This window comes from Aphelocoma coerulescens, chromosome 1A, assembly GCF_041296385.1.
Source record: "Aphelocoma coerulescens isolate FSJ_1873_10779 chromosome 1A, UR_Acoe_1.0, whole genome shotgun sequence".
NCBI classification, from domain to species: Eukaryota; Metazoa; Chordata; class Aves; order Passeriformes; family Corvidae; genus Aphelocoma; species Aphelocoma coerulescens.
The window spans coordinates 26,878,578-26,903,577 of record NC_091014.1 but is presented as its reverse complement, the minus strand read 5'-3'; the positions used below and the strand labels follow the sequence as shown (position 1 = coordinate 26,903,577).

At 35.9% G+C, this 25,000-nt stretch overlaps 1 protein-coding gene across 6 annotated transcripts in view; it reads left to right on the top strand.

Moving 5' to 3' along the window:
* The window catches only part of FOXP2 (forkhead box P2), a 411,700-nt gene that overhangs the window by 378,541 nt on the left and 8,159 nt on the right, over positions 1 to 25,000 (top strand). For all 6 annotated transcript variants that reach the window (XM_068997250.1, XM_068997215.1, XM_068997225.1 and 3 more), the window contains 3 exons: positions 172 to 293; positions 1,613 to 1,682; positions 2,515 to 2,678. In XM_068997250.1, the coding sequence (XP_068853351.1) occupies positions 172 to 293; positions 1,613 to 1,682; positions 2,515 to 2,678 (356 nt within the window). The remainder of the gene's footprint in view (positions 1 to 171; positions 294 to 1,612; positions 1,683 to 2,514; positions 2,679 to 25,000) is intronic.

Here is a 25,000-nt window from a genome sequence, read left to right as displayed (position 1 = left end):
TTTGTGAGTTTGGGGTTTACAATATTATACATATTTTGAATTTAAGACTTAAACTAAATTGAGATTTTCACTATGATTTAGAATAAGAAGATTAGCAAAGTATACTGCATAGGCTGCCTTCTTAAACTGTATTAATTTTACTACCTTTTCTCCCTTTTGTGTCTGATTTAGAATGCAGTGCGTCATAATCTTAGCCTGCACAAGTGTTTTGTTCGAGTCGAAAATGTTAAAGGAGCAGTATGGACAGTGGATGAAGTAGAGTACCAGAAGAGAAGGTCACAAAAGATAACAGGGTACGTTGGTGTTTGGTTTTGTTCAACTGAGTTGTTCTGTAATTCTGTAACCTGAGTGAGTCCTCTGTGTACTACAACCTGACAGACAAAGCGAGCACTTATGTGGAGAATACATAGCAAGCTAATAGCTATGCTGGTGCTTTCTCTTCAGTGAACTAACAGTTATTTCATTTTTGTGTAAATGCTATTTTCTGTACATTCCTTGCCTGCCTGACTTCCCCACATAGTTTGCTGAGAGGAAAGCGATAATGGTTTTGTTTCTTCCTATGTTTTTCACCATATGTTTGTCATTTTAATTCCATCTACCAGAAGTTCTCCTACTATATATTAAAAATAGTCCTGTGTACATATGTTGCCCATGTGTTAAGAGTTTCATATGCGCTTGTTTTTACTGTAAACCTTTGACAGAAATGGGAGTCGTTCAAGGTCATTTTGGAATATAGGTATCATACACTACAGTACTGACCTCAAAAATATCTTCTTGATGAGGGTAGTATTCATGAGAAGCCTTCACAGGAGGACCTTTGGCATGCTTACTGCCCTACTTTCAAATTAATCCCATGTCAGTATGACTGGTTCTGTGGATGCTTTTTATTCCTTGAGAGTATATAATTAGTTTTGATAAAGCCATTCAGATAAAACCAAAGGTGCAGAGACAAGAGCTAGAGGTTTTTCTTTGCAGGAAGGTATTTTATTTCTGTAATGCATCTGTTTGTAGACAGTGACCCAGATGACCTCTGGAGTCATCCTCTGCACTAATTTTATTGAAAATACAATTATATGGTGATCTAGCATATAGCATTTTAATCTGATTTAAATATGGTATGTTTGATTTGCTGGAAACTAATTGATCCACTGTATTGTTCACATGCAGTTATTTATACATTATTGCACCCTCATTTTTTCTCGTAAGGGAAGAGTAAGATCTTTTTTATTCAACACCTTTGTGCAGTTGTATGTAACATAGGCAACTGTGTACCCGTGTTAGTTCAGAAAACCAAAACCAAATACAGCAAGTGTAGCAGAGACAGATGTTGTGCAAATTTTAAAGCTATTTCTTTTAAATTCTTTCAGTGAGATCAGAACCTTTATGCTCTTGTAGCAAATTTCCACATGGGCCTAATTATAACAAGACTTTTGCTTTTTTGATGCAAGTAAATCAATGTGTTCTAACAGGTTGAGCCCCTTCATTCCCAACTTCATTTCATTTTTCCTTTGTAAACTCTGGTCTTCTGAGCTGACAAACCAATCCATTAACCCAATGAGCCAGACAGGATGTCTGCTTGTTTTTTAAACTTTGAAAAATCATTTATTTTCAGAAGCCCAACGTTAGTGAAAAACATACCCACCAGCTTAGGCTATGGAGCAGCTCTTAATGCAAGCTTGCAGGTAAAAAATACTAAATAATTCTTTCTTTGTACGCATTGATTATGTTCTTGTGTGTGATATACTTTATTTCTGCTTATACATTGGTATAGAATTACCTGTCTTTATGTTTATGTGGACCTGGTGGTCATTCTAAATAGTTGGGTTTATCATCCAAGTAAGTTGTATTACCTAGCACTGCAAGTAGTAGTTCTTTTTCATGCTACTTTTGATGTGAAGAAGCAAGAAGGACACCCTGTGGCAAAATCTGGAACATTCAGTTTTGCTGCAAATGTTAGATTGATAGAAGCTTTTGCAAATGCATGTGGATATGCATTAATATTTATCCAAGCTGTCATAAATGATTTCACATCATAGTGTTGGGGAACATGGTGCTCATGGCAAAAACTTTAAAGTTTAATTATAATATATAATTTTTATGCAGAAGAGGCAAATGTCAGGACTTTTTTATTTTGAGTTAAGTTCTGGTCATTTTTTAAAGTACAGCAGCTGCCTGCATTATAAAGGAGCTATACATTGTGTGGAAGGGCAAAGGGGTTAAGTGTAATTCAAAGTCAGAAAATGATGTAAAACTAGAAAGTGCCATGAATATCAGAACATAGGTAATAATGGAAAATAATGAAACCTAAGCAAAAGAAAGAGTAAACCAGAAGTAGAAATGCTGTTATATTCAGAATGTGAAAATAATTGGAAATGCACAAAATCCTTCTGACCACCTCAACAATTACTCAAAATGAGCTGTTCCGTGTGCGTTTATTTCTAAATGTTCATACACGTATGACTGCTATGTATATGTGTGGACTAATAATTTTGGCTTTACTTTTCATTTTGGTAGGCTGCACTGGCAGAGAGTAGTTTACCATTGCTTAGTAACCCAGGACTGATAAATAACGCATCCAGTGGCTTACTGCAGGCAGTCCATGAAGATCTCAATGGTTCGCTGGATCACATTGACAGTAATGGAAATAGCAGTCCAGGCTGCTCTCCTCAGCCTCACATGTAAGTGCAGTTAGCTTTCTTCCAAGAAAAAATGCCTTAGTCTAAGACACAGTATTACTCAAAAGAGCTTTGAAAGATGGTAAGTGAAACATCTGGAGCTATATATTTGAAACTAAACATTTATATTAAAATATTTAAATAGATGAGTCTGCATTTACTTTGTAGTTAGATTGCCGTAAGCTTTTTTTTGTTGTTTTGGTTTTTTTTTAAACCTCATCAATTTGCTTGCAAGCTCTGAACTTAATGGGAGGCTGATCTCTGTGGTCATTTTCACAGCCTGGTTTGTAAGGTATAGTCAGAACGTTCACATTGGAATTAGTTGTAATTTTAACTATGAGTCTCTAAACCATTTATGAACTGTAGTAGAGATATTGCCCATTTATATAAACCATAAAATGCAAAGTTTAACTGTTGCCCACAGTTTACATAGAAGCCAGTAAAGTGTAACTTTTTGCCTGTCATATAAATCAGTGTAATTACATATTCAAGTTTAATTACTGGTGCGTCTGTATTGGCAAGGTTTATATGTTATATTTTATGCAAGACTACGATTCCTATTAATATTTAGCAGCTAACTATATCATTAATTACTCTAAATTCTTTCCCCTACCATCTTTTTAATGGAGCTGAGAGAGTGGAAGTATTAAAAATTGATGTATTGTGGATTTCAGAAATGTGTCTGAAGCTTTAGAAATGCCTGGCCTTAATCAGTGGTGTCAAACATGGCAGTTTCTTGTTTACTAAATAGTAAAACATGTATCTTGGAGGTATTGTTTTCCAGGTTATTTATATAATAATTAGCAGTGTGATATCTAAGTAGACTTAGTTTTAAGTTTATTGTAGGATGATTTTTAAAGTGTATCTACAGTTACAGTATCTTTTTTTTTTATGTTTTAAAAAGCTGATCTCATTTGCCTTTTTTCATTCCATTTTTTCTTTCACATTTTAAATGTTCATTTTAATTGCTAGAGTGGGATATTTAACAGTAACAGTAATTGAGACCAGACTCCCTTTTTTACTTATGTTCTGATGTGTGAAGAATCCATTTTGATCTGACCTTTTTTTAAGGGGAAATATTTTACTGATTTTTTTCTCCTTTTGTTTGGTGTGTTAATATATCTGTGATCACACAGAAATGTTTATTGTCATGCATTTAATTGTTTTATTGCACATTTATTCTACTTGCCTTTGAAAATAACACACTGTGAACATTCATGTATTTTATCAGGTTCCAAACCATTACTTTTTCAAAATGGAAAAATTTGTCTTTTGGAAGTGTCTTTAGATGTATTAAATAATACAAAAGAAGTGATAAAACTTGAAGTAGAAAGAACATGAATATATGCTCTTGAGAGTAACACTACTCTAAAACAAGTAAAGTGAGCAATCAGACAAAAGTTTTTATATCCCATGCTTTATGCTATCAACCATGCAGTGGGTAGCTTGAGGCCTTTTACTTTTAGCAGTTCTCCTGAGTATGCTAATGCTCTCTTCCTGTATAAAATGCCAAGACAATAAAACTTTAAAGAGCAAACAAGAGTTAGATCATGTGTGTTAAAAACAGCTACTTTACAGAAAAGAATGACACTTGCTATTAAAGTTGTTTTGTAAGTGCTAGGCAGATCTGTTTACATATCCTGTGTTCTGGCTGCCATTCTGCTGGATAAACTGTGATATCTGTGCATATAATTATGTAGATACAGCTACATTTATAGCTGTGTTTATAGCTAAAATACTGCATATTGTAGCAATTCTTGCCTATAACAAAGGCAAATACCTTGAGTTACACTCTAACTCAAGATTCAGCCTTCCTCTCTTATTTTAATGATGTGTCTTTTGTCAAAATAGGCATTTTCGGGACTTGCTATGGTAACTCTGGAAACTTGTGAGGACATGCCACTCAGTTCTTGATAGATTGAAACAACAGAATGTATATGCCCCATGCCACGACTGGAGAAAGAATCTATGCTCATTCATCCCTTGCACCAAACTTAGTGCAAGAATTCTGGGCTTCTGTGAGACCATGAGGCATCAGACAAAAGATGCAAACTATGACTTGATACCCACTCACTTGTGACATTTTTTCCTTTTCTTTGTGGAGGGAAAAAGGGAATGAATGCAATCTGCAAGGAAAGGTCAGGGTAGGGAGAGGCTTGCGTGGGAGGCAGAGGACCAAGGAAGAGAAGAGACCTCTTCTTTGCTTCCATGGCCACATTGGTAAGGGACCCTCATTTTTGTTAAAGAGCATTACTTAAGAAAATGAGAAAATAGTATAGGTAAAGCAAAACAGAGGCAAAACAAATGAGAAAGAAGTAAACAGAAGTAAATAGGTAAAGCAAAACAGAAGTAAAACGAGAAGACAAGTGAGAAATATGGCAAATAATGAAGACACAATTTAAATTTTGCATTACCTCCACAGATAACATAATCTCTTTCTTTTTTTAACTGAAAAGTAATTAATAAACTATTAAAAAAAAGTATTTTACTGGCACAAGCACCTACTTACTTTTAGTCTACTGAGAAGGTTCGCCCACGAAGTGTGAGTGTTTCTCCCCTAGAGAAGAGTTCTCGAGGTGTGATAATTACTTCACTCACCTATGAATTTGGAGGCTCTGTTAATCTCCAAGTAGATTAAACCTCCATCTCCTGATTCCCAGGAAGATGCCCTAGCTATAACAGCAGGTATATACGCTGAGCAATGTTGCCTGTCATCTGGTAGGTGGCACACATGCAGGAATAATGGAGCACGGTATTAGGGAAGGAGGCAAGATGATATGCGCAATTTAGAGATCCAAGCATTCAGTTGGGAAGGTGCAGAGTTTGGATTCTAGACAAGCTTCCAGATAGAGTAATTTGTTTGGTATTTCAGCAAGAGTCCCAGTGACAGTGTCAAAGCCAACCATCTTAGCCATTTGGTTGTTAAAATTGTACTGACTGTCACTTTATCAGGTATGATAAAACTATATGATAGCAAAACTGTCTTGTTTTAGGATGATCATATGATTTTAGCATATTTTGTGTGTGTGTGCAGAAGTCACTGTATCTGTGGTTGAGCATTGGAACATTATCAGAGACATTGTTTTCTGTTATTGTAGTGCCCTAGCTACTGAGTGTCAGAAAGTCGGGAAATTGTTTCAGTTGTTGGATATGAACCTAGTACTTCACATCTGGTTTTGTGAAACAGAGTAGTAAGAGCATTTAGAGTCATTAATTTACCCATCTGTGACCAAATATCTTAACATAGGTGGGTGAACCAACTTACTTTGAAAATAGTCTCTGTTCATTGACTAGAGAAAGACAGGAGGTCTGTAACTTTAAGTAACTGTATCACACTTAAATGCTTGTTAAGTGCAACAAGTCCAAGCCAGTGTATTTACGGCACTTTAAAACCTCTAAAATTTTGGCCTCATGTAATGAAATATAATCTGCTCCATTTCCTACGCTTTTTGAATACTTAAAAATACTGCAGGAAGTTGTAGGTGATCAGTATAACCATGGCCTGGTAGCTGGGGTAACTCTTATATTAATTATTGCATAAAGCATCTGAAATTTTATATTGTGTTCCTCCCAGTTTCCTTTCTCTATCTGATGAAAGGTGGCCACGATCCCATATGCAGCATATGACTAGTGGGATCTTAAGCCCTAGGTTTTCTTTCTGTGTTTCAGCAGTATTAAATCCAAGTTCTGTCTTTGACTGGTCTTCAAATCTGATTCCTGGTATGTAGGTGCTGAGTGCTTCCTTGACATAAATCTTCCCTGAGAAAATGTGTTACTTATTGTGGGCATATATGTTCTGTTAAAAATTTAAATTTCTTTTAAGATCAGTTGTCAACAATCTATGTCGGGCAATTGTATTTTAAGTCAATGCTTAAGACTGTTTCTTCCTTCATTATTTCAAAATTGACTACTTCTCCAAACTTATGGTGAGTTAGAGCTGATAAGCAATAGGTTTCAAAGTGACAAACAGAACTGAAGATATTTTATACACAAAGATTCATTATTTATGGTTGCTGCTAATCTTACATAACAATTGTACATGGATGTAACTGTAAGTTCCACAGTATACACCTTTGAAATATAAATTCAGACTTCTGAATTAAAAAAAGACAAACCCAAACAAGTGCAGTTAAAGCTGGGTTGTGGGAAACATTGGAGAAAACATTTTTTATTCTTGTAGAAACAACAGCGTTGGATGAGACATGAAATGATGCTTAGGAGCAATAATGACAGTTCATGCATTAGTGAAAATGCAACTTCTTTTTAACCTGTATGTAATAGCATACTGCTGAAGAGTTTTGGAGGCATTTGAAGGTCAGTTCTTTCAGAACTAATAAATTTAGATTTTTAAATGAGCATCAGGATCATAGTGAAATCAACTTTCAATAAAGCTATTACTTTTCCTGTCTCTATTATGTGTTCAAGAGTTCTCACTCTTGGGGATGGAAAATAAGGGATGCAAATGAAGTTCAACTATTTTTCTAGTGTTTGTCTCTGCATTGTACTAGACTGATAACATTTCAGTGATTATTGCAACTGGCACAGACCCGGGTGTTTTGTCACCAGAATACTTAGCACATCACTTGTCCCCATGATCATGGCAAATGCATCATGCACAGTGCCATTTTACTTCATTGTATAATCCTAGGGGGGAAAGGTACCATTTTAATCTGTAAAGCTTTTTAGCAGTTGAGGAAACTGAAAGAAATTGGTCATGAAAAAACAAGGAAAATTGCAGACTGAGAAAATGTATTCTTGCCATAGGAAACAATGGGGCGATTATACCATTCTGTTAAAACTGCAGCTCATTTAATAAGGAGTGGAAGGACTTGGAAAAAGTGATAGGGAAAGCAGATATCCCTCTGGTGAGGTTTTGTGGAAGGGGCTTGTCATTATGGTTGTCCCCCTGCTCACTCTGTGGACAAGACTGAGGACAAGGCAACTAAACTCATTCTCAACTGATTTACCAAAATAAGCTAGTTCCTAACAGCAGATCCAGAATCCTGGAAATAAGCCATTCTGATTTCACAAATTTTAGTTGTTGACAGTTTTTTTAGAAAAGTACAGTGAAAATAAGAAGTAAGGTTTTAGAGTCACTTCTCAAAAAGTGAGTTCATACATCATGTCCTATATGACTCTTTGTGTGCAGCTATCATAGTGCTGTACTCTGTAAGATGGGAATTGTTTGAAACCAAATGTCAAGACACACACGTACATTCCATGATGAAGGTGTTTCTAGAAAACGTTATGGTAGGTTGTTATGAGAAAGAATAACCTTGTCCAAATGAGCAAGGGTAAGAGTCAAAAAAAAAAAAAAGAAAAAAAAAGGACCTTATCCAGTGTTGTCCTTCGTCTTCGATTTTGTGTGGAAAAAGTGAGTTCCAAGCATCTATGGTTTCAGTCACCTTTTCTTTTGTATTCTCTTGTCGTTCCCAACCCTACTCCTTTACCTTTTCTCACTCTTGCCCTGACTGGATCATTTCTCTCTGCAGTTCTATCTGCATAATCATCAAACTTGTTATTTTTTTTTCAAACTTTTTTATCTTTAAATTTTATTCCCAGAGGCAAATATGATTATTCTGCTCTAAGATCATTTACTTTTGAGGTGCTTCAGTTTGAAAGCATTCCATTGTCAGGTCGTTCCCATATCTGATTATTCCAGTCCCCCACTGTTAAGCTTTCACACCACTTACAGTAGGTTACCTATCATTCCAGTTTTAATCCCTTTCATTCCCTTGTTTCTTTAACTTCATAATGTTCCAATCCCCTGTCTTTCCTTCTTCCTTTTTTTTTTTTTTTTTTTTTTTTTTTTTGTTATCATTTCATTGTCCCATTTCATGATCTCTTTGCATTTACCTTGGAGGCTTGTTCTGTTCTAGGGGACTGCTATGATCCAAGTCTCTTGTTCATTGTATAAGACTTGACATAGTGTATAAGAAAATAAACTCGCGAAACACATCAATTAGCAGGGATGTAACAAGCATTATTAAATAGGTGAGAAGCATGTAATTGAGCAGATCAATGTGGTAGCAGTTGCAGTATTTCTGGGTATCCTTGTTCATCAAAAACGTTTCACGTAATCACATGATATTTTAATGCCTGTATAATTTAATTTCACACATTTTTATTCATAAATCTAACATAAGGATGATAATGGGCAAAGAGATTTTGTGACAACAATTGACTTATTTTTATATGAAAAGAGGAACAGCTAGGAAATGGGATCTTAAAGGTTATAGCTTTTGTCTGAGCATACTCCCACTGTAAGAAGTTCTATTGTGAGAATATGCAGTGAAATAATTTTGGCTTTTGTACAGAACCATTTACAGAACCATTTACAGAACATTTACATGTGGACACTAATGGAAAAATAAGCAATGGTGTTTTGATTAACAATATTTTTCACCATTTCCGTTGAAACAACTTTTCACTTGAATGTTTCTCTAAATATTTATATTGTCCATTTTTAAAATTTTATTTTACATTACTTTACTTTTCAGTCCATTTGTCCTCTACATTTGCTTCTGTTCATCAATTTTCTTATTTTCCAACACTGACGGTCCAGTTCTTTATCATTTCATCTCTAGCTTCTTAAATGTTACACATCTTACTTTTGATCAGAAGTTGCTATTTCTTTCTTACATTATTCCAGCCCCAATTGTTGCACTTCTAGAGTACATTCCCAATGCTCTTAACAAAAAGATCACTCCAGCGATACAGGGCCTTCAGCTGAAAAGAGTCAGATCCCCATAGCATAGCTTGTAGAAGTTGGTAGGCTCCTGTGGGGTTTCACAGAATCTTTTTGGAAGTTGTCTTGCTGAAAACTTTGTGGTACTGCTGTCATGAATTCTCAGTGTATGGACAAGATACTTTCGCTTTTCACATAAAAGGTGTGTATAAGAAAAGGCAGCATCTTAAGTATTGTTGCAGATGTTAAAAATTTGTTTGATGTTGCACAACTAAATCTCTCTGCAATGTGGTTGTGTAGCTCCTCAAATTAGTTCATAAGAGAGTCCTATCTTTGTACAATGCAAAAGCTGAGATGAAAGTGCCATTAAAGTGTATTTCCAAAACTGCACAGACAGTAACAAATTTTATCCACTCTTGATGATTACATTTGTTTTTTAAATAACTGTAATATTATAAGCCAAAATTTTTGAAAGTGGACTCTCTAAATACTGCTTCTTGATACACATGTCCAAAATGTGTCTTTAAACTTACTTATCACATAGAAAGTCAAATAAAAAAATACAATTATACCCAGTTGATAACATTTATACCAGTAGTTTAAATTATGATCCATAAATCCAAGCATTCCTTGAAAAATGTAGGACGTTATGATGAGAAATTATTATTTGACTATTATTTAATCTTTAGAATTCATAGAAAACTAAGCACTTTAAGCATTTTAAAAGAATAAAAATTCCAATGTAGGGTTGTGTTTTTTAGGACTTTATAGAAAGACTTCGTCTCATGTGAAACCCCTTGTGTAGGTCACATTAAAGTTACTAAATCTCAAAATGGCTAAAGACGTGATTATACCTGGTAAAGTCCATATGCAAAAGTAAAGTTCACAGTCTTCTGACGAAGTGCAGTTGCATCTAACAAAAGTCTTTGATTTAGATCGGTGCTAGGAATGCATATGTGTAGTACAGACTCTGATGTAATTTCTGTTAGGGTTATAGCTGCAAGCATTCTGGTGGTTTTCTCCAAATAAGCAACAACATTAAAAGTTTATCTTAAATTAGGCTGAAGATGTCCAGTAGTCTCCCTCCTACACCAAGATTTTACCAAGTTCATTGTTCCACTGTACCCATTAATAAGGTTTTAATGATGTTGCAGAATCTTTGTATGATTGTGGCCGCTCCACTGGTGCTTTTCAAAGGCTTAAATAGGCTTCTGATTGAGATGGATAAGGGGATATGTTTATTTGATGCAGTATTATGCTATGATAGTAGTAGTCTGGGTAATTAGGGACTTCCCTGAAAATTAATTTTTATTTCTCTTCCTGTTTTCCCTCCTTTTCGTCACTCCTTGCAAATTTGGCATTATCAGACACCATAGCTGAAAAATGACCTCTGAGCTTTTATCTCCTCTTGCTCTAAGAACACAGGAGATAAGAGTCATGTTGTGGGCAACCATATATTACAATACCTCTCCTACAATTATCATAGTCCATCTCTAATTTGAAAGACATTGGGAAACTTCATTCCTTTGATGATTATAAGCCATATTTTAATTTCCAGACTAAATATATTCTAATTTAGGTTTGCTGATATATGTTTTAGTCTACTGAGTCTTTTTTATTCTTCCTCATGTTTCTCAAATGTATTCTAGAGAGCACACTGTGAGCTTTGAATCTTCTTTTTGTAGACCAGATTGTTTCTGATAGAGCAGACTGTCCATTTCCATCATGTGTCTACAAGTCATTCCATAAAAAGATTCAGTTTGGATTTAGTTGTGTGGGTAGGTATTAACAGGTTTTTGAAGAATTCCAGATGTACTTGTATATAATGTGTTCCTTCTTTGTCTCTGTTCCTGTGGGGAAAAAGCTTGTTTTAGCTATATTCAGCAAAACTGTTATGGTTTATTTCAATATACACTATTATGGATGGACTGGGGGCCCTGTTGTGGAAAATGCTGTACAAAGGCAAAACAAAAAGGTTTGTCAAACCCCTGCCCCAAACTCTTGCAGTCTTTAGGTAGTAATTGAATTACTTAGGTTTTGAGAAGGACCTTCAGATGTAGTTTGAATAGAAGCTGTATATTACTTACACTACTGTCCCCTTGTAGAATAACATCATTTAGAGAAGGGTTTGACACAAAGATGGTTGCCATTGACAGCACTATAGGTACATAAAGCCCAAAGGTGAACCATGCCTGCTAGCAGTGACATACCATGAGATGAGCACCCGTCAAGTAGTGTTCTGTTACTATGCATGCCCTTTAATTCATAGCATTATGAGAGATAATTATGCATTTATATCTATTTGGAGCTACTGGAAGTACAATTAAAACCATGTATATTTTTATTTTGTAGCTACATATATACAGATGTATTAATGACCAGTGTATTGCACTGTATATATTTCATTCAGCAGGAATACACTGCCCTGTGAAGCTGAAGTCTGTGTTTAAGCACAGCTCAAAGCATGTGGCTAAGAGGCAGGATATATTAATCTAGGCTCTGTGATATCTCAGATATCTCCTAATCAGCTCAGTCTGCAGGCAGACTATATTTGTTTTCTTGCAGAAATGATACAGATACAGCGTATTTATCTGAAATGTTGCTCTTCACATCTAAATGGTAAATCTGCAGTAGTATAAAAATGGGAGGCATGATTACTATTTGTATGTTAACAGTTTGGTGAAATGTTCTGAAAAAAGTTAGAATGACTGGATGCACAGTCTTTCCTAAGAGTAGAAATTGTTGCTGGTGACAAATGTGTGCTGAAAAAGGTATGTGGTTGTTGAGAGCATATTTAGCAGGAGCATTGTACATAAAAGTAAGCTCTGTCTTCCACGCAATTCTTGTGATTGGTCTTTTCTGAAGACTGGGGAAAGACTAAAAATACCTGTTTTTTTGAGAAGAGAGGAACTGAGTGGGAAATGATGACAGTGTTCAGAACACTGTGCAGAGAAGATGGGAAAGAACTTGTCCATTGGGAACGGGAGAAGAAATAGTTGATTGGTATTTTGGCAAGAACACCAGAAAAAAATCCCCACCTTTCTGACTTTAGGATAATAAAGTGCTGATATATGTACCAACACAGAAAGTTTTTTTGACTGCTGATACTGGAAGCTTCTAAGAAGAAATTAAAGTGGTCAAAAGCAGTTTAAGTATGAATGATCCTACTTTGGGGTAGGGAAAGGAAATTAAGAGACTTTATGATCTCTTGAAGTCCCTTCCAACCCTGTTTCTTTTGATCCATATCATAATTCTTGAAAAAGTAGGGGCTTTTTCATGAATGCCATGTTTTACAGAGATAGCTGAATTGTCCATATCCATTTATTTTGTAACTTGGAGCAGCTCCCATTGCTAAATACTTTTAAGTGCTCTTATTTTTAAGATTGAATTGAAAGTTGGCCTTGCAGAGAAATACATAATGAGCATAGAATTCAGCTAATATGAGAAATGTCAGCAAGGGCAGTGCAGAAAGTCCTGAACAGGTCAGTTTGACCAAATTGTCCATGTTGAGAGTGATGTGTGATTCTGCTTGTTAAATGCTACCATCAGCTGTTCAGCAAAAAAAAACAGAGCTGAAAAGCTGGCCTTTCTCCAGGCTTGTTCTAGCAGAACAAGCTAGTCCAGCTAGGCCAGCAGTGTTGGGAATCCAGAGAAGTCCCAGCTGACTGGAAACTGGTGAATGTTGTCCCAGTTTCCAGGAAAGGCAGTAAGGAGGACACTGGAAGCTACAGGCCTGTTGATCTCAATGCAGTGTCTGACAAAATCATGGAAGACCTTATTCTGGGAAGTATTGAGATAAAAAAAAAGAGGAGGACAACACAGTCACTGGTGACAGCCGGCATATATTCATGAGGGGGAAGTCCAGTTTGTCAAACCTGATTTCCTTCTATGACAAGATAACTCAGGTACTTAGTTGTTGCTGCAAAGTTTTGGTGTAACTGGTACACTTTTTAAAACTTCCCAACCATTAGACATACAGAGCATGCCAGATCCACAGCCCCTCTCTTGAACTTTGTTGTTTCTGGGCTTGCTCTTTTTATATGGTTCTTCAATAACCCCAAAAATATTCACACTGAAATCTCTAGTACTTTGTGATTTTCCTTTGAAATTTTGCCTTAAAAACTTCTGTGCTTTTTCTCCCTAATACTTTTCTTTGTTTAGCATGTTAACTTTAGACGTTTGAACTAGATGCAGTTGACGGGTTGAAAGACTTTAGAGGCCTGTGCCCTAAGCTAGTTTCTAGTCAAGTCTCTACTTTTTTGTGGTTCTATCACAGAGAAAATACATTTATTTAGACACCAAAGGGAGCAAGCAAATGTCAAGGATGGGAATTTTAGTAAGAGTTGCTAGAATCAGAAAATCTATGTTAATGTCATCTTCTTAATCAGAACTTGATGCTTAAAAATTTTGATCCTGTAAGAAGGGCTAATTGTAGGTGAGCTTTAAGCCTCATTTGATATATAGAGTGTACTTAATATGCTAGTTTTTCAGAAAGATGATGTCTTTCTCCATGTTCAAAATTTAATATATTAGTGGAAATAGGATATCCACATTAATAGTCTTTGCCTTTTCTTGCCAAGTTTAAAAATAATAATAGTAATTAAAAGAAAGAGCCCCAAACAATTGACAAAACACCAAGACCTGCTCAATTTAATTATGTTTCATAATGTAAAAAAAAAATCCTCTGTGTATTTTCACTGCCCATTTTTAATCAACAAACAACTTTTTTTTGTTCAAGAAAAATGAAATTCTTGCATTAAATCTGTCAATTTATACTCTAGAAATTTCTCTATACAATGCTACAATGCTCATTTCTTTGTACTAAGCTAAAAGGACAAAGAAAGCATGTTTGATTGTTGGGAGGTTTTTTTATTATTTTCAACATATTTTCAACTCAAACTCCTTACTATAAAGCTAAAATTATTCAAAAACTTGTTTTGCATATTTTCCTTTTCATTTTGGTATGCCACCAATGTCTATTTTCAAACTTTCCTTTGAACAGAAACTCTGTGTTTTAGCTGTCCCTAATTTAAAGAGAACAGGTTGATATTTGGGTGTTCTTGGGCAGGCCCAAACTGATAGGACAGGAAGCACCAAGCTCCAACTCCATCCTCTTCAGGATCAAATGTATTTGTATATTTTGTAGATAAGCAGATAAGTAATCTCTGAGTTGGGAGCTGCATATGCTATAGAAAGGAAAAACGAGAGGTTTGCTCCTAGTCTCCATGAATTAATGGTTAGCTGGCTTCTGCAGTGTGAAGGTCAATATGTGTTAAAACATTTTTCCTGTAGATTAATGGTAGATGGCATCTTGGAATTATTGAAAACTCAATATTTTTAAAAGGATTTTTATATATAATAATTTTAATAAACAGAGCTCATTAACTGTGTAACATACTGAGGATTTTAGAAACTTCTTTTTTGCAGTAGCATTATGCCTTTTTATTTTTATAATAAATTAGTAGTGTGGTAACTATAAGGATAAAGTTATTATAAAACTGCCATATTAAATTGGGTGACCCTTAAGTATGAGTAAGGTGAAGGTGAACATGCTTTTTTCCTATACTTTCCATGTTTCTGTATTTTTAGTATATCACTATTACTCATATCTCCAAGTTCTACTCTTGCATTGACTTCAGAGGCAGCTAAATTAATTGAAAGTTTCCTCCCACAGATATGTTCTCATGCTGTAGGTGACTTGTGTTGTTCTTTCCTGGATTCTTCTGTACGGTTTTTGAGATGAATGAGTAAAAGCTAAAGGGCAGTCAAGTTATATAGAATATAGAAGTTGAAGTGAGGACCTGCTTACAAATGCATAAACATGTTTTATATAATTGTCATTGTCATTTTTCTGTCCTAGTTAGTCTAACATACTAGGTTTGGACTTCTTAAGCAGAGGCACCATTGAAAGATTAATAATATATTTTCCAAGTGGTTATAGTAGATGGATGTATATGGGTGGTTTATTTTCAATCTTTTATTTGTCAGCAGTAAATTGATTTTGCCATGAATTGTCAGCTTTGGGGTTTTTTCACAGTTAACTTCACATATAATTATATATATCGTGTTGTTATCTCTGTTTATATCTTCAGGGCTATTCATAATTATATTCAAAATAGAAATCAAATGTAGGATCTTAGAGAATTCTTGCTGTTAACCTTACCTCTATGTTGTGATACAATCTTTTATTCTTCACTTAATTACTTTTATTACTGACAAATCTTTGTGTCTGCTTTTAGTATGAGTTAGATTTTTGGAAGTTTCTCACAGGAATTTGCAAATTTACATACATCCATCTGCTCTCCTTGTTTACTGCAGCATTATTCTTAGAAGCCTCATAGAGCAAGTAAAATTACTGGTCTTACATATACTTGCTATTCCACCTCATTCATCTGATAAAAAAAATATGTGTTTCACCTTTGGTTATTCTCCTTTCTCCCCAAGCGTTCTGTCAGATGCATTACATATTTGTCTTACATCTTCTGCTGTGAATTAACTTCAGAATTGAAATCATGGCCCTAATGAAGTCAAGGGGAATTTTGCCATTGACTTAAATGAGGTCTGGAGTTCATCCAAGGAAACTCCTTGTCTTCATGTCTTTGGCTTTCCCTCATTTTTTATTCTGCCTTCAGTCCCTCTGAATCACTCCTAATCTCCATCTGATATTTATTGTAACTTCTTACAGTCTCGTTTCTCAATTTAAATTTCTCAAAATATTTTCATCTTTTTTTTCACTTTTCTTTTTTTCTAAATAAGACAAGGAGTTCTCCCGAATCTGAAATCTTTTTATTGTCTTCGAAAATTTTTACACTCTTACTATTCTATAACATTAGCAAAATCACTAATGTTGAAGTCCAGAACAGTTTTATCCATGCAAATACAAGCAAGAAATATTTTCTCAGTTGTGTCAGGACTAATTGGATATGCCCTGTTAACCAGTAAGTTTGTAAGTGTTTTTTAAAAAGGTTTGGGTTTTATTTTTCCTGCTAATATAAGTGTAATGTCTTAATATTTTCTGCTATCTCTATTCCCCTAAAACCTTAAAGGTACAGATAAAATCACCCCCCCCCCTTTTTTTTTCTTTTTCTTCATTAAACAGCCCTCTTAATACTTAGTACCTCCTTTCCTATGCAGCTTGTGCCATACTCTTTAAAATAGCACCATGTGTTCTCTTAGTTCAGATTTTCAAGTAATAATGAGTATCTTCCTGCTGTCCTGCTCCCCTCTAATATTAGACATACATAGGCAGTCATATGCAGAGTAGCTTTCCTCTGTCATTTTCATGCTTGATCTTCACATTCAGTTATTAATTGTTCTTGACTTCTACTTTGATCCTACATTTGCAATACTTGGGTATTCTCTGATTTCTCCTGGAATATTAGAATATGCTGGGACCTCTCCTGGTTTACATCTTAATTGATGTCCTGCAGGATGGACCTCTTTCTCATTAGGTTTGCACATATCAAATTAGGGGAATAGTCAATATGCATAAGGGTAAGATGGCCATTCAGAGGACTTGTATGGGTTGAAGGACTTGAGCAAGAGGAACTGCATAAAATACCATGCCCTGCACTGAGGAAGGAAAATCCCAATCTGTATCCAGTTTTGGCACCTCACATTTGAAAATTACAGCAGTAAACTGGGGTGAGTTCAGCAAAAGTCTACCCAGATGGTCAGAAGCAGAAGCAGTTGCCCTCTGGAGAGAGCCAGAGCGAGCTGAACTAGATCAGCCTGGAGAAGAGGGGGCTTTGAGGGGACCTGACTTTTAGTACCTACAAGAAGGTAAGGAAGAAGATGGAACCAGGCTCTTCACTGTGGTGGTAGAATGAAAGATGGAGGGCATGAGTTAAAATGAGAGTTTCATACTGGATATAGAGATACATGGATATATATCCTCTTTCCTCATGAGGACAGTTAGGCAGTGGATGGGGCTGTTGACAAGGAAGTTGTACAGTCCGTATCCTCCAAGGTTTTCCTGACCTCACTGGATGAAGTCCCAAGCAATCTGGTGTGACCTTCTAGCTGTGCCTTCTTTAGGGAGTGGGTTCACCCAGAGGTATTCTAGTGCCCTTGACCTGAATTATCCAGGGATCCTAGAGTGTGTTTTCTTTAAAACAGAACCATTGAGAGAGTGAGCAGAAGCAACCTAGCAATTTTAGCAATCAGGCTTAAGGAGAAGGATGCTCTGGATTTTGTTTTATGTATACTAGGGAAGTCATATCAGGTGCTCACAGAAGGCATGGATCTTAGAAACAGTGATAACTGAGTTTACATCTTTTTAATGTATCACAAAAGAAAAATTGTGTATGCAAGACCAGTTTTGTGCAATTGGTAATTATGGCGTTTGTGATTACTATTTTTCTTTACCTCTGCCCCAAGGGACTCACTTCCCTTTTATTCTAGTGTAAATGAAGGGAGGGCATGAAGAACACTAGTTGCTTCTACACTGACTGCTAAAATTTTATCTACAGATGTTATAAATAAGAAAGTCTAGTTTAGGGGTTGTAAAAGCACTAATAGACTTACACAAACTCATTCATACTTGCTCCTACGCCTTACTTGATGTGCCAGAGGCATTTTGTGACCATTGATCATTAATTCCATCTTATGCCATCTCCTCTAGCAATGAACTAAAGACAAACTTTAGTGGCCTAATTAACTATTCCTGTGCACTTTTACCTCCTGTCTGCATCTTCAGCAGTGCCCGCAGCTAGGACTGTTTGTTGCCTCTGCTTTCCATTGCCAAGTCAATGCAACTCCCAACTCCACCACAGTAGACTGAAATCCTTGGTGATGGATAAAATGATAGATTATATTTCAAAGGTATTTTTTGTGCTTCAGTGTTGCATTTCAGAAAATAAAAAGCTGTTACTTCCAATTTTTTTCTCAAAATGGCTCTTGGAGAGCCCAGGGTGTAAGGGTGTAATTTGAAAGTGGCAGGTTGACAAAGCACATCCATAAACACCCCCATTGAAGAGCACTGCTTCTATAGGAATCGTACTTCTGGTCTTCTTCCACCAGGATGTTGTAGCTTCACCCTCTCCTTAGTGAAATGTGGTAGCATACCCTCAGCTTCCTGAGAAGGATATATGACAACAGGACCTTCCTTTCTTGTGTGAAGAATCCAGAGATTTGCATATAGGCATTGTTTTATCTAGAAATAATGCCATTTCCCTGTCGTTTCAGTATATGTGATAAGTACATGGGGGAAGTGTTTCTGGATCTTCAATGAGAAATAATGGATTCTGTGACAGTTGTAGCATTACTGAATTTGTATTTAATTACTCGTCTAATACTTTCTTCCCTTTCTCAATATTTGGATTAGTATCTCCCTATGTGGCTGTACATATTCACATCAATAAACACAGTTCAATTCTACTTAGAAAAAATAATGAACTGTTTATAATAGCATAAAATTGTAGAAAGACAGAGTAAGACTTAGGTAACATGAAAATACTATAGGATTTGAGGATTTGTCTCCATTTGTCTACCAAAGCATAAATACAAAAATTCTAAATCTAAAATAGTGGAATGGAAAATAAATCTTGTCTTTCAAAACTGCTGTAGGATATCCTACAGATCTATAGCTATATTTGCAAGATGTAATGTAGTTCTTCCTGAGGAAATACTAGTTCACCTCTGTTGGGAAAAAAAGACAGCATTAGAAGATGTACATCATATATTTCAACAGGTTAAACTTGGAAAATACTTAATGTTCATGCAAAGAAGTCTTTAGAAAGTGAAAATGCTTCAGATAAAAATAAATATTTTAAACATTTTTCACATATGAAAATATTAAAACATGCAGAAATAATTAGTTTGGCCACAGTATTCTTTGAGCTTAGTAGCTCACCTTTTTGACTTGGACACAAATATTTGCAAACTTCCATAGATTGAAGAATTCTGTAGCTGTTGATCTTCTCCCAGCATTTACTGGAACACTTTGTGTAGCTGAATCAAAATTGCAGTTCAGGATGCCGACTACATAAAAGAATTGAGGGCACCTGTTGGTAATAAGCAAAAACATAAAAATTGCAGGTGTCTGATACTAAAAGTTACACTGGAAATGTGAAGTTCTACAAAAGATACTGTATTACGCAAATATAGAGTTCTGTTTTTTTTCTTTTCATATGCTAAAGCATAGTAATGGTAATGAAGCAAAGACAGTGAATAGATGGTACCATTGGAGGAATATCTGCAGCCTAACCAATTGGTTTTGAACATGTAATGTTTGTGGGCTTAAGGCTGTCTACAGAATAGTGAGGAAGATAGTGGAACATCAGTTTGCTTGGGAAGTAGTAAAAGTTGCTTGAGAGCTGCCTAATTATTTAGTTGGGATTTTTTTTTAACTCTTTAGAATCTTTATTTGTTTAACAGGCAAACATAAACTTAAAAGAAAATCAGTGTAGGTTGCCATGACACATATGGCTTAGAAATTTTTCAGTCGCAAAGATTCCCCTGGGAAAACTTTCTTCACCTGAGTTTTAGAAGATTCATCATCTGTACACTTCTGTATGAAGTCACTAGGAAAGCTAGTGAGTCAATAGTATCAAAATTAAAGTCTCACACAAAATAAGCTTGGGAGGGACTTCAAGACATGATGTAATTTATTGCCCTTTGTGCCATTGAATACCAAAGTAAAAAACTCCCTAGTGTTACTAGGTACCGAAGTCACCATAGCAATACAAAATACTTTCAGCTGCAACCCAACAAAAAGATTATCCTGTCATGATTTTAGACTGATTATTGCAACCCCTGAGTAGACTAAAAATGCACCAGAAGAGCTTAAAAGAATTACATGACTTGTTGCAAATTAATTATATTGTTGGCTACAAAGCTCACAGTAACCACATTGACCTAGGCAGCTTCTCTCTCTCAACATCTACCACCACTTCAATACAAAGCCAAAAGCAAAGCATTTTCCCTGCTAGTCATTACATTGACTTAGCTGCCTGAGAGACTCAATCTCTCTGTCATGATGTCCCACGGCACTTCTTCTTAAATGATTTTAGTGGAACATTAAAGATTTTTGGTGGATAGGGCAACAATATTTAGAGGACCCAGATCTGAACTGTGGAATTTGTTCACTGGGAATCCTAGAGGAGCTGAATCCTGGAATTTTCCTGGCAGCTTTCAGGATTAAACACCGAACCACTGGCTTTTTTTTTTTTTTTTTTCCACATATAAAAATGAGAAATGACCTAATGAAATAATTCTTTTTTTTTTCTTCTTCTATAGAATTGCATGAGATATACAGGGAAACTTAAATTGTTAAATCTCTTGTTTGGAAGAAGGAAAGGATTGCTGTAGTAACTCAATGCTTGTGGTTATAAAAGGCATCGTCTGCCTTTATATGTTTTCCAAAGAAAAATTGAATCTTTTATTCAAAACTTAAAATGAGTACTATTTTACTGAACAAATCTAAATCTTGTTGTAATTATTTATATTTTCTTGTCCTGAGTTCTCACTGCTGTTTTGCTTTATTCGGTATCCCTTATGTTAAAGTTGATGTGACGTGAATCCGCTGTAGAAAACGTGCTATTCATAATTGAGAATATTGTATCAAGTATATTTTCTCCTTGTTGACACCAGCTCAACTCAATTTAATTAAGAAATCATGTACTTGGTTATATGATCTGGTTGTTTTCTTGTCAGCAACAGCACACATTCTAATGTTTAGAAGTTGAATGTAAGACTTGTTTTGTTGCTGTTGTCTAGATTTTAGCAGGATTTTAGTAACTATCATACTAAACACATTTTCCCAAGGCAGGATCAGGCTTATCTTGTTCAAAACTCAGAAGACAAGTTCACCTTATATCAGATGAGTTATTGCAGGCGTTGAGAACTTGGCTTCATCCCTAAATATTTGGAAGTTACTTTACACATTCCTTCCTAGCAGATATCCCTCAGCTGCCTGTCCTTTTTCTCTTTCCTTTGAAACTACAAAGCTCTTCTCCAACAGTCTACAGTCTTCATAAGGCCTCTGTAAATGTCCAGCAACTGTTACCTGTCTCCTGGCAGCTATCCAGTTAAATGATATAAATTGTGATTTCTTTAAAGATACAGTATGCAGTTGTAGTTTGCCAGCTGCAAGGAGCGAGAGAAAAGTCTTTATGTAAAGCTGTAGAGCACATGGAAGACTGAATGTTTGACGCAGACACAGAGACAGAGGAACTTCATGTTCTGCAATCTATGAGCAAAGAAAAAGTAATGTATTGAGATGAGCAGGCAGATCTGCAAGATATTAGAATCCTTCTTTTATATTAAAAACATCTTTCACAGGGAGTATTATTTTGAAAGTGCTGGGTTACAGGAAAAGTCTTCTTTATAATTGTAGATCCATCAATTGTAAAGAAGGTTATCTATGGAAATGAGGATATTCATTTGTTTATATTGTTACAAAAAAAGTTCTTTAAAATAATTTAGCATAGCCATATTTTATTTTTGCTGCTGCTGCTTTCATCTCCTTGCTTTCTGTTTGTGGCACTGCATTGTCAGCCCTGAGCTCAAGTAGAGGTGTATTTTGCCAGCACTTATTCAGAGGAGACAGGTATTTTAATGAGGACATTTGGACATGATGTCATAGTTGTAATTGCTAAGAGATGTCTCCATCTTCTCTTTATTATCCCAAAGAGTTAGCAGGGACTTAACATACTTCTTACAGATGTGTGTCTAACTCCAAGGATGATTTGGGAAAGGCCCAAAATGATGGGGACTTTAAGGCTCCCCAGGCAAACTGGTCCAGTGCTTCGTTGTCTGTACTAATTTTTAACTCCAGCATCTGACCAGTAGCTCTTTCTATAGCCTAAGCCATCAATTTTTCAGCCTTTCATCATGTAACAGTTTTTTCCTAATCCTCTCCCAGCATTTTCTCAAGTTGTTGACATCTGTGAAGTAACAATGCTCTCTATTCTGTTGTCATTTTCATTAATAAAAAGTATCGACTAGTTCTGAACACAATTGGTTCCTCAAGAAATGATCCTAAACTTCCCTAAAACACAGATTCCAATTATACAGTAGATCAGAACGTTTTGATCACAAGTTCGAAATCAATTAGCCATGACATTTTAGGATTTGAGTAGCATAGTTATTAATAAGAATTCATAGAATATAAAAATATTTATTCAGAATTTATGTTTAAATACTCAGTACATCACATGGGAATTTGTTCTTAGCACAGTGCTCCTACTGTACAACAGAATAGTCGTGCAAAATTTTGCAAATAATCACATTTAAATACATTTCTATCTGTATACACACAAATCTTCAAGTCTTCCTTTGCTCATGGAAAAGAAAAGCTTTTTGGGTTTCATACATATCTTGTATAGTTGTTTCCTCCTCAGAACATATATAAAATACTATAGTTGTAAGATCCTTTACATCTCTAACCAATATGCCTGAACTTTGCCTTTTAACCTTTGGTTTTGAAAAACAAACTCTAGAGTTGAGAGAAATGTTATTTTCAAGAGCCAATGTGTTATTCCTTGTATTTACACTTCCAGAAAGAGATGCTTGTATGGCAGTGTTTTCTAAAACTTAACTTTCTTAAGTTTCTGCCAGAACAGCCTATGAAATTTATTTTTGTGTGGACAGCTGAACTGTTTGATTTTTAGTTTTGATTTACTGTTAATCTGTAAGAAAGTATAGTTGAAAAAAATGAAAATTTTGTATCATGATTGGTGCTTTAAAATTTTAATCATTCCACAGATTAGTCATCAAAATAATATTTGAACTGTCCTTGCAAAAATGCAGTCCTCAATGCTAAAAAATTACAATAGGAGAGGAATTAATACCTTAATGTGCAGTGCATTTTTAATGGCTATTTCTTGTTATCCTCTCTGTTTATACAGTGGCTGCACTCCAACCACTGAAGTTTAATAAAAGCAACCTGGACACCACCCTTAAAGGAATTGAACTCATTTGAGAAAAAAGTTCTGTAATCAGAATTTCTTAAGCATGGAAACGAAAGCGTAGCAATGAATCATAGAATGGTTTGGAATGGAAGGGACATTTAAAGATCATCTACTCCACCCTCCCTGCCATGAGCAGGGATGTCCTTCATTAGATTGATGAAAGCCCCAACCAACCTGATTTTGAACACTTTTAGGGATGGGGACCACAACTGCTCTGGGCAACCTGTTTCAGTGTCTCACCATCCTCATATAAAAGATTTTTTCCTTATGTCTGTTGTAAACCTACCCTCCTCAAGTTTACAAATGTTGCCTCTTTTTCTGTCACTACAGGCCTTGGCATCTTTCTTATATACCCCTTAAGTACTGAAAGGTCTCCCTGGAGCCTTGTCTTCTCTAGGCTGAACAACCCCAACTCTCTCAAATTTCTTCATAGGAGAGGTATTCCAGTCCTCTGATTATTTTTGTGGCCCTACTCTGGACCTGCTCTAACAGGTCCATGTCTGTCTTGTACTGGGAATCCCAGTGATGGGTGCAAACTCCAGGCAGGACCTCATGAGGGCTGAGTACAGAGGGGAGTGGGGGTGAGAATCACCTCTCTCAACCTTCTGGGCACAGTTCTTTTTATGCAGCCCAGGATACAATTGGCTTTCTGGGTGGCAAGGGCACATTTCCAACTCATGTCCATTTTTTCATCCACTACTATCCCCAGGTCCTTCTATGCTGGGCTGCTCTCAAACCCTTTATCCTCCAATCTGTATTGTGTTGGGGATTGCTCTGACCCAGGTGCAGGATCTCATGCTTGCTTTTACTGAACTTGCTGAGGTTCATGTGGGCCCACTCCTCAAACCTGTCAAGGTTCCCCTGGATAGCATCCCTTCTCTCCACCAAATCAACCACCACTCAGCTTGGTGTTACTGGCAAACTTGCTGGGGGTGCAATCAACAAATCCCACTGTCTAGGTCACAGATGAAGATAGTAAATAGTGTTGGTCCCAGTGCAGACTATTAAAAAACACCAACAATGAAGGATTATGCTAGGTATAATGGTGCACAAAATGCAATGTCTTGGGATTAAAAAAGGAAAAAGAATATTGTGATAATAGTGTTACAGCATCTGGAGAAAATTATTCTGGCACTATAGCGTGATTAAAAATCACTGAAAACTTGCATCAAAAACTTAGTCCCTCACAATTCTGAAGAAAATATCTGAAATTTGAAGCTTAATGGAGTTCAGAAGTTCTCTTCAACACTTAAAAATGTTTGAAAAAAGATACTGAGTAAAAAACAAACCCATGAAAGGACCTTAAATCTCAAGGCACACAATTACTTGTATTGCCTTAAAAAGGGATGAATGGCTTTTCTCCCTTTTTCAGAAGACACTGTTCAAACATTTCTCAGTGATAAAAGTAATTTCTATATGACCCCTCATTCCCCTGCAACATAGCTCCCACACAAATAAGAACAAATATAGTTAAATTCAGATGGAGACTGAAGCACCTTGTTGCCTGTGGGTCCTAATCTTTGTTTTCAAATTCAGTGAGTTCTACACTGTAGATACTGCATGACCTCAGATCACCATGTGGTGTTTTCAAACCTCAGGTGTCTGCTAGAAATACAACAGAGAGACATAGGAGATTAGGTTCAATTTCTGTTTTTAATCGTTCCAGCAGGGTTGACTTTGCAAGGAGAATCAGGCAGTATGTCTTGGGGTTTATTATTTTATCA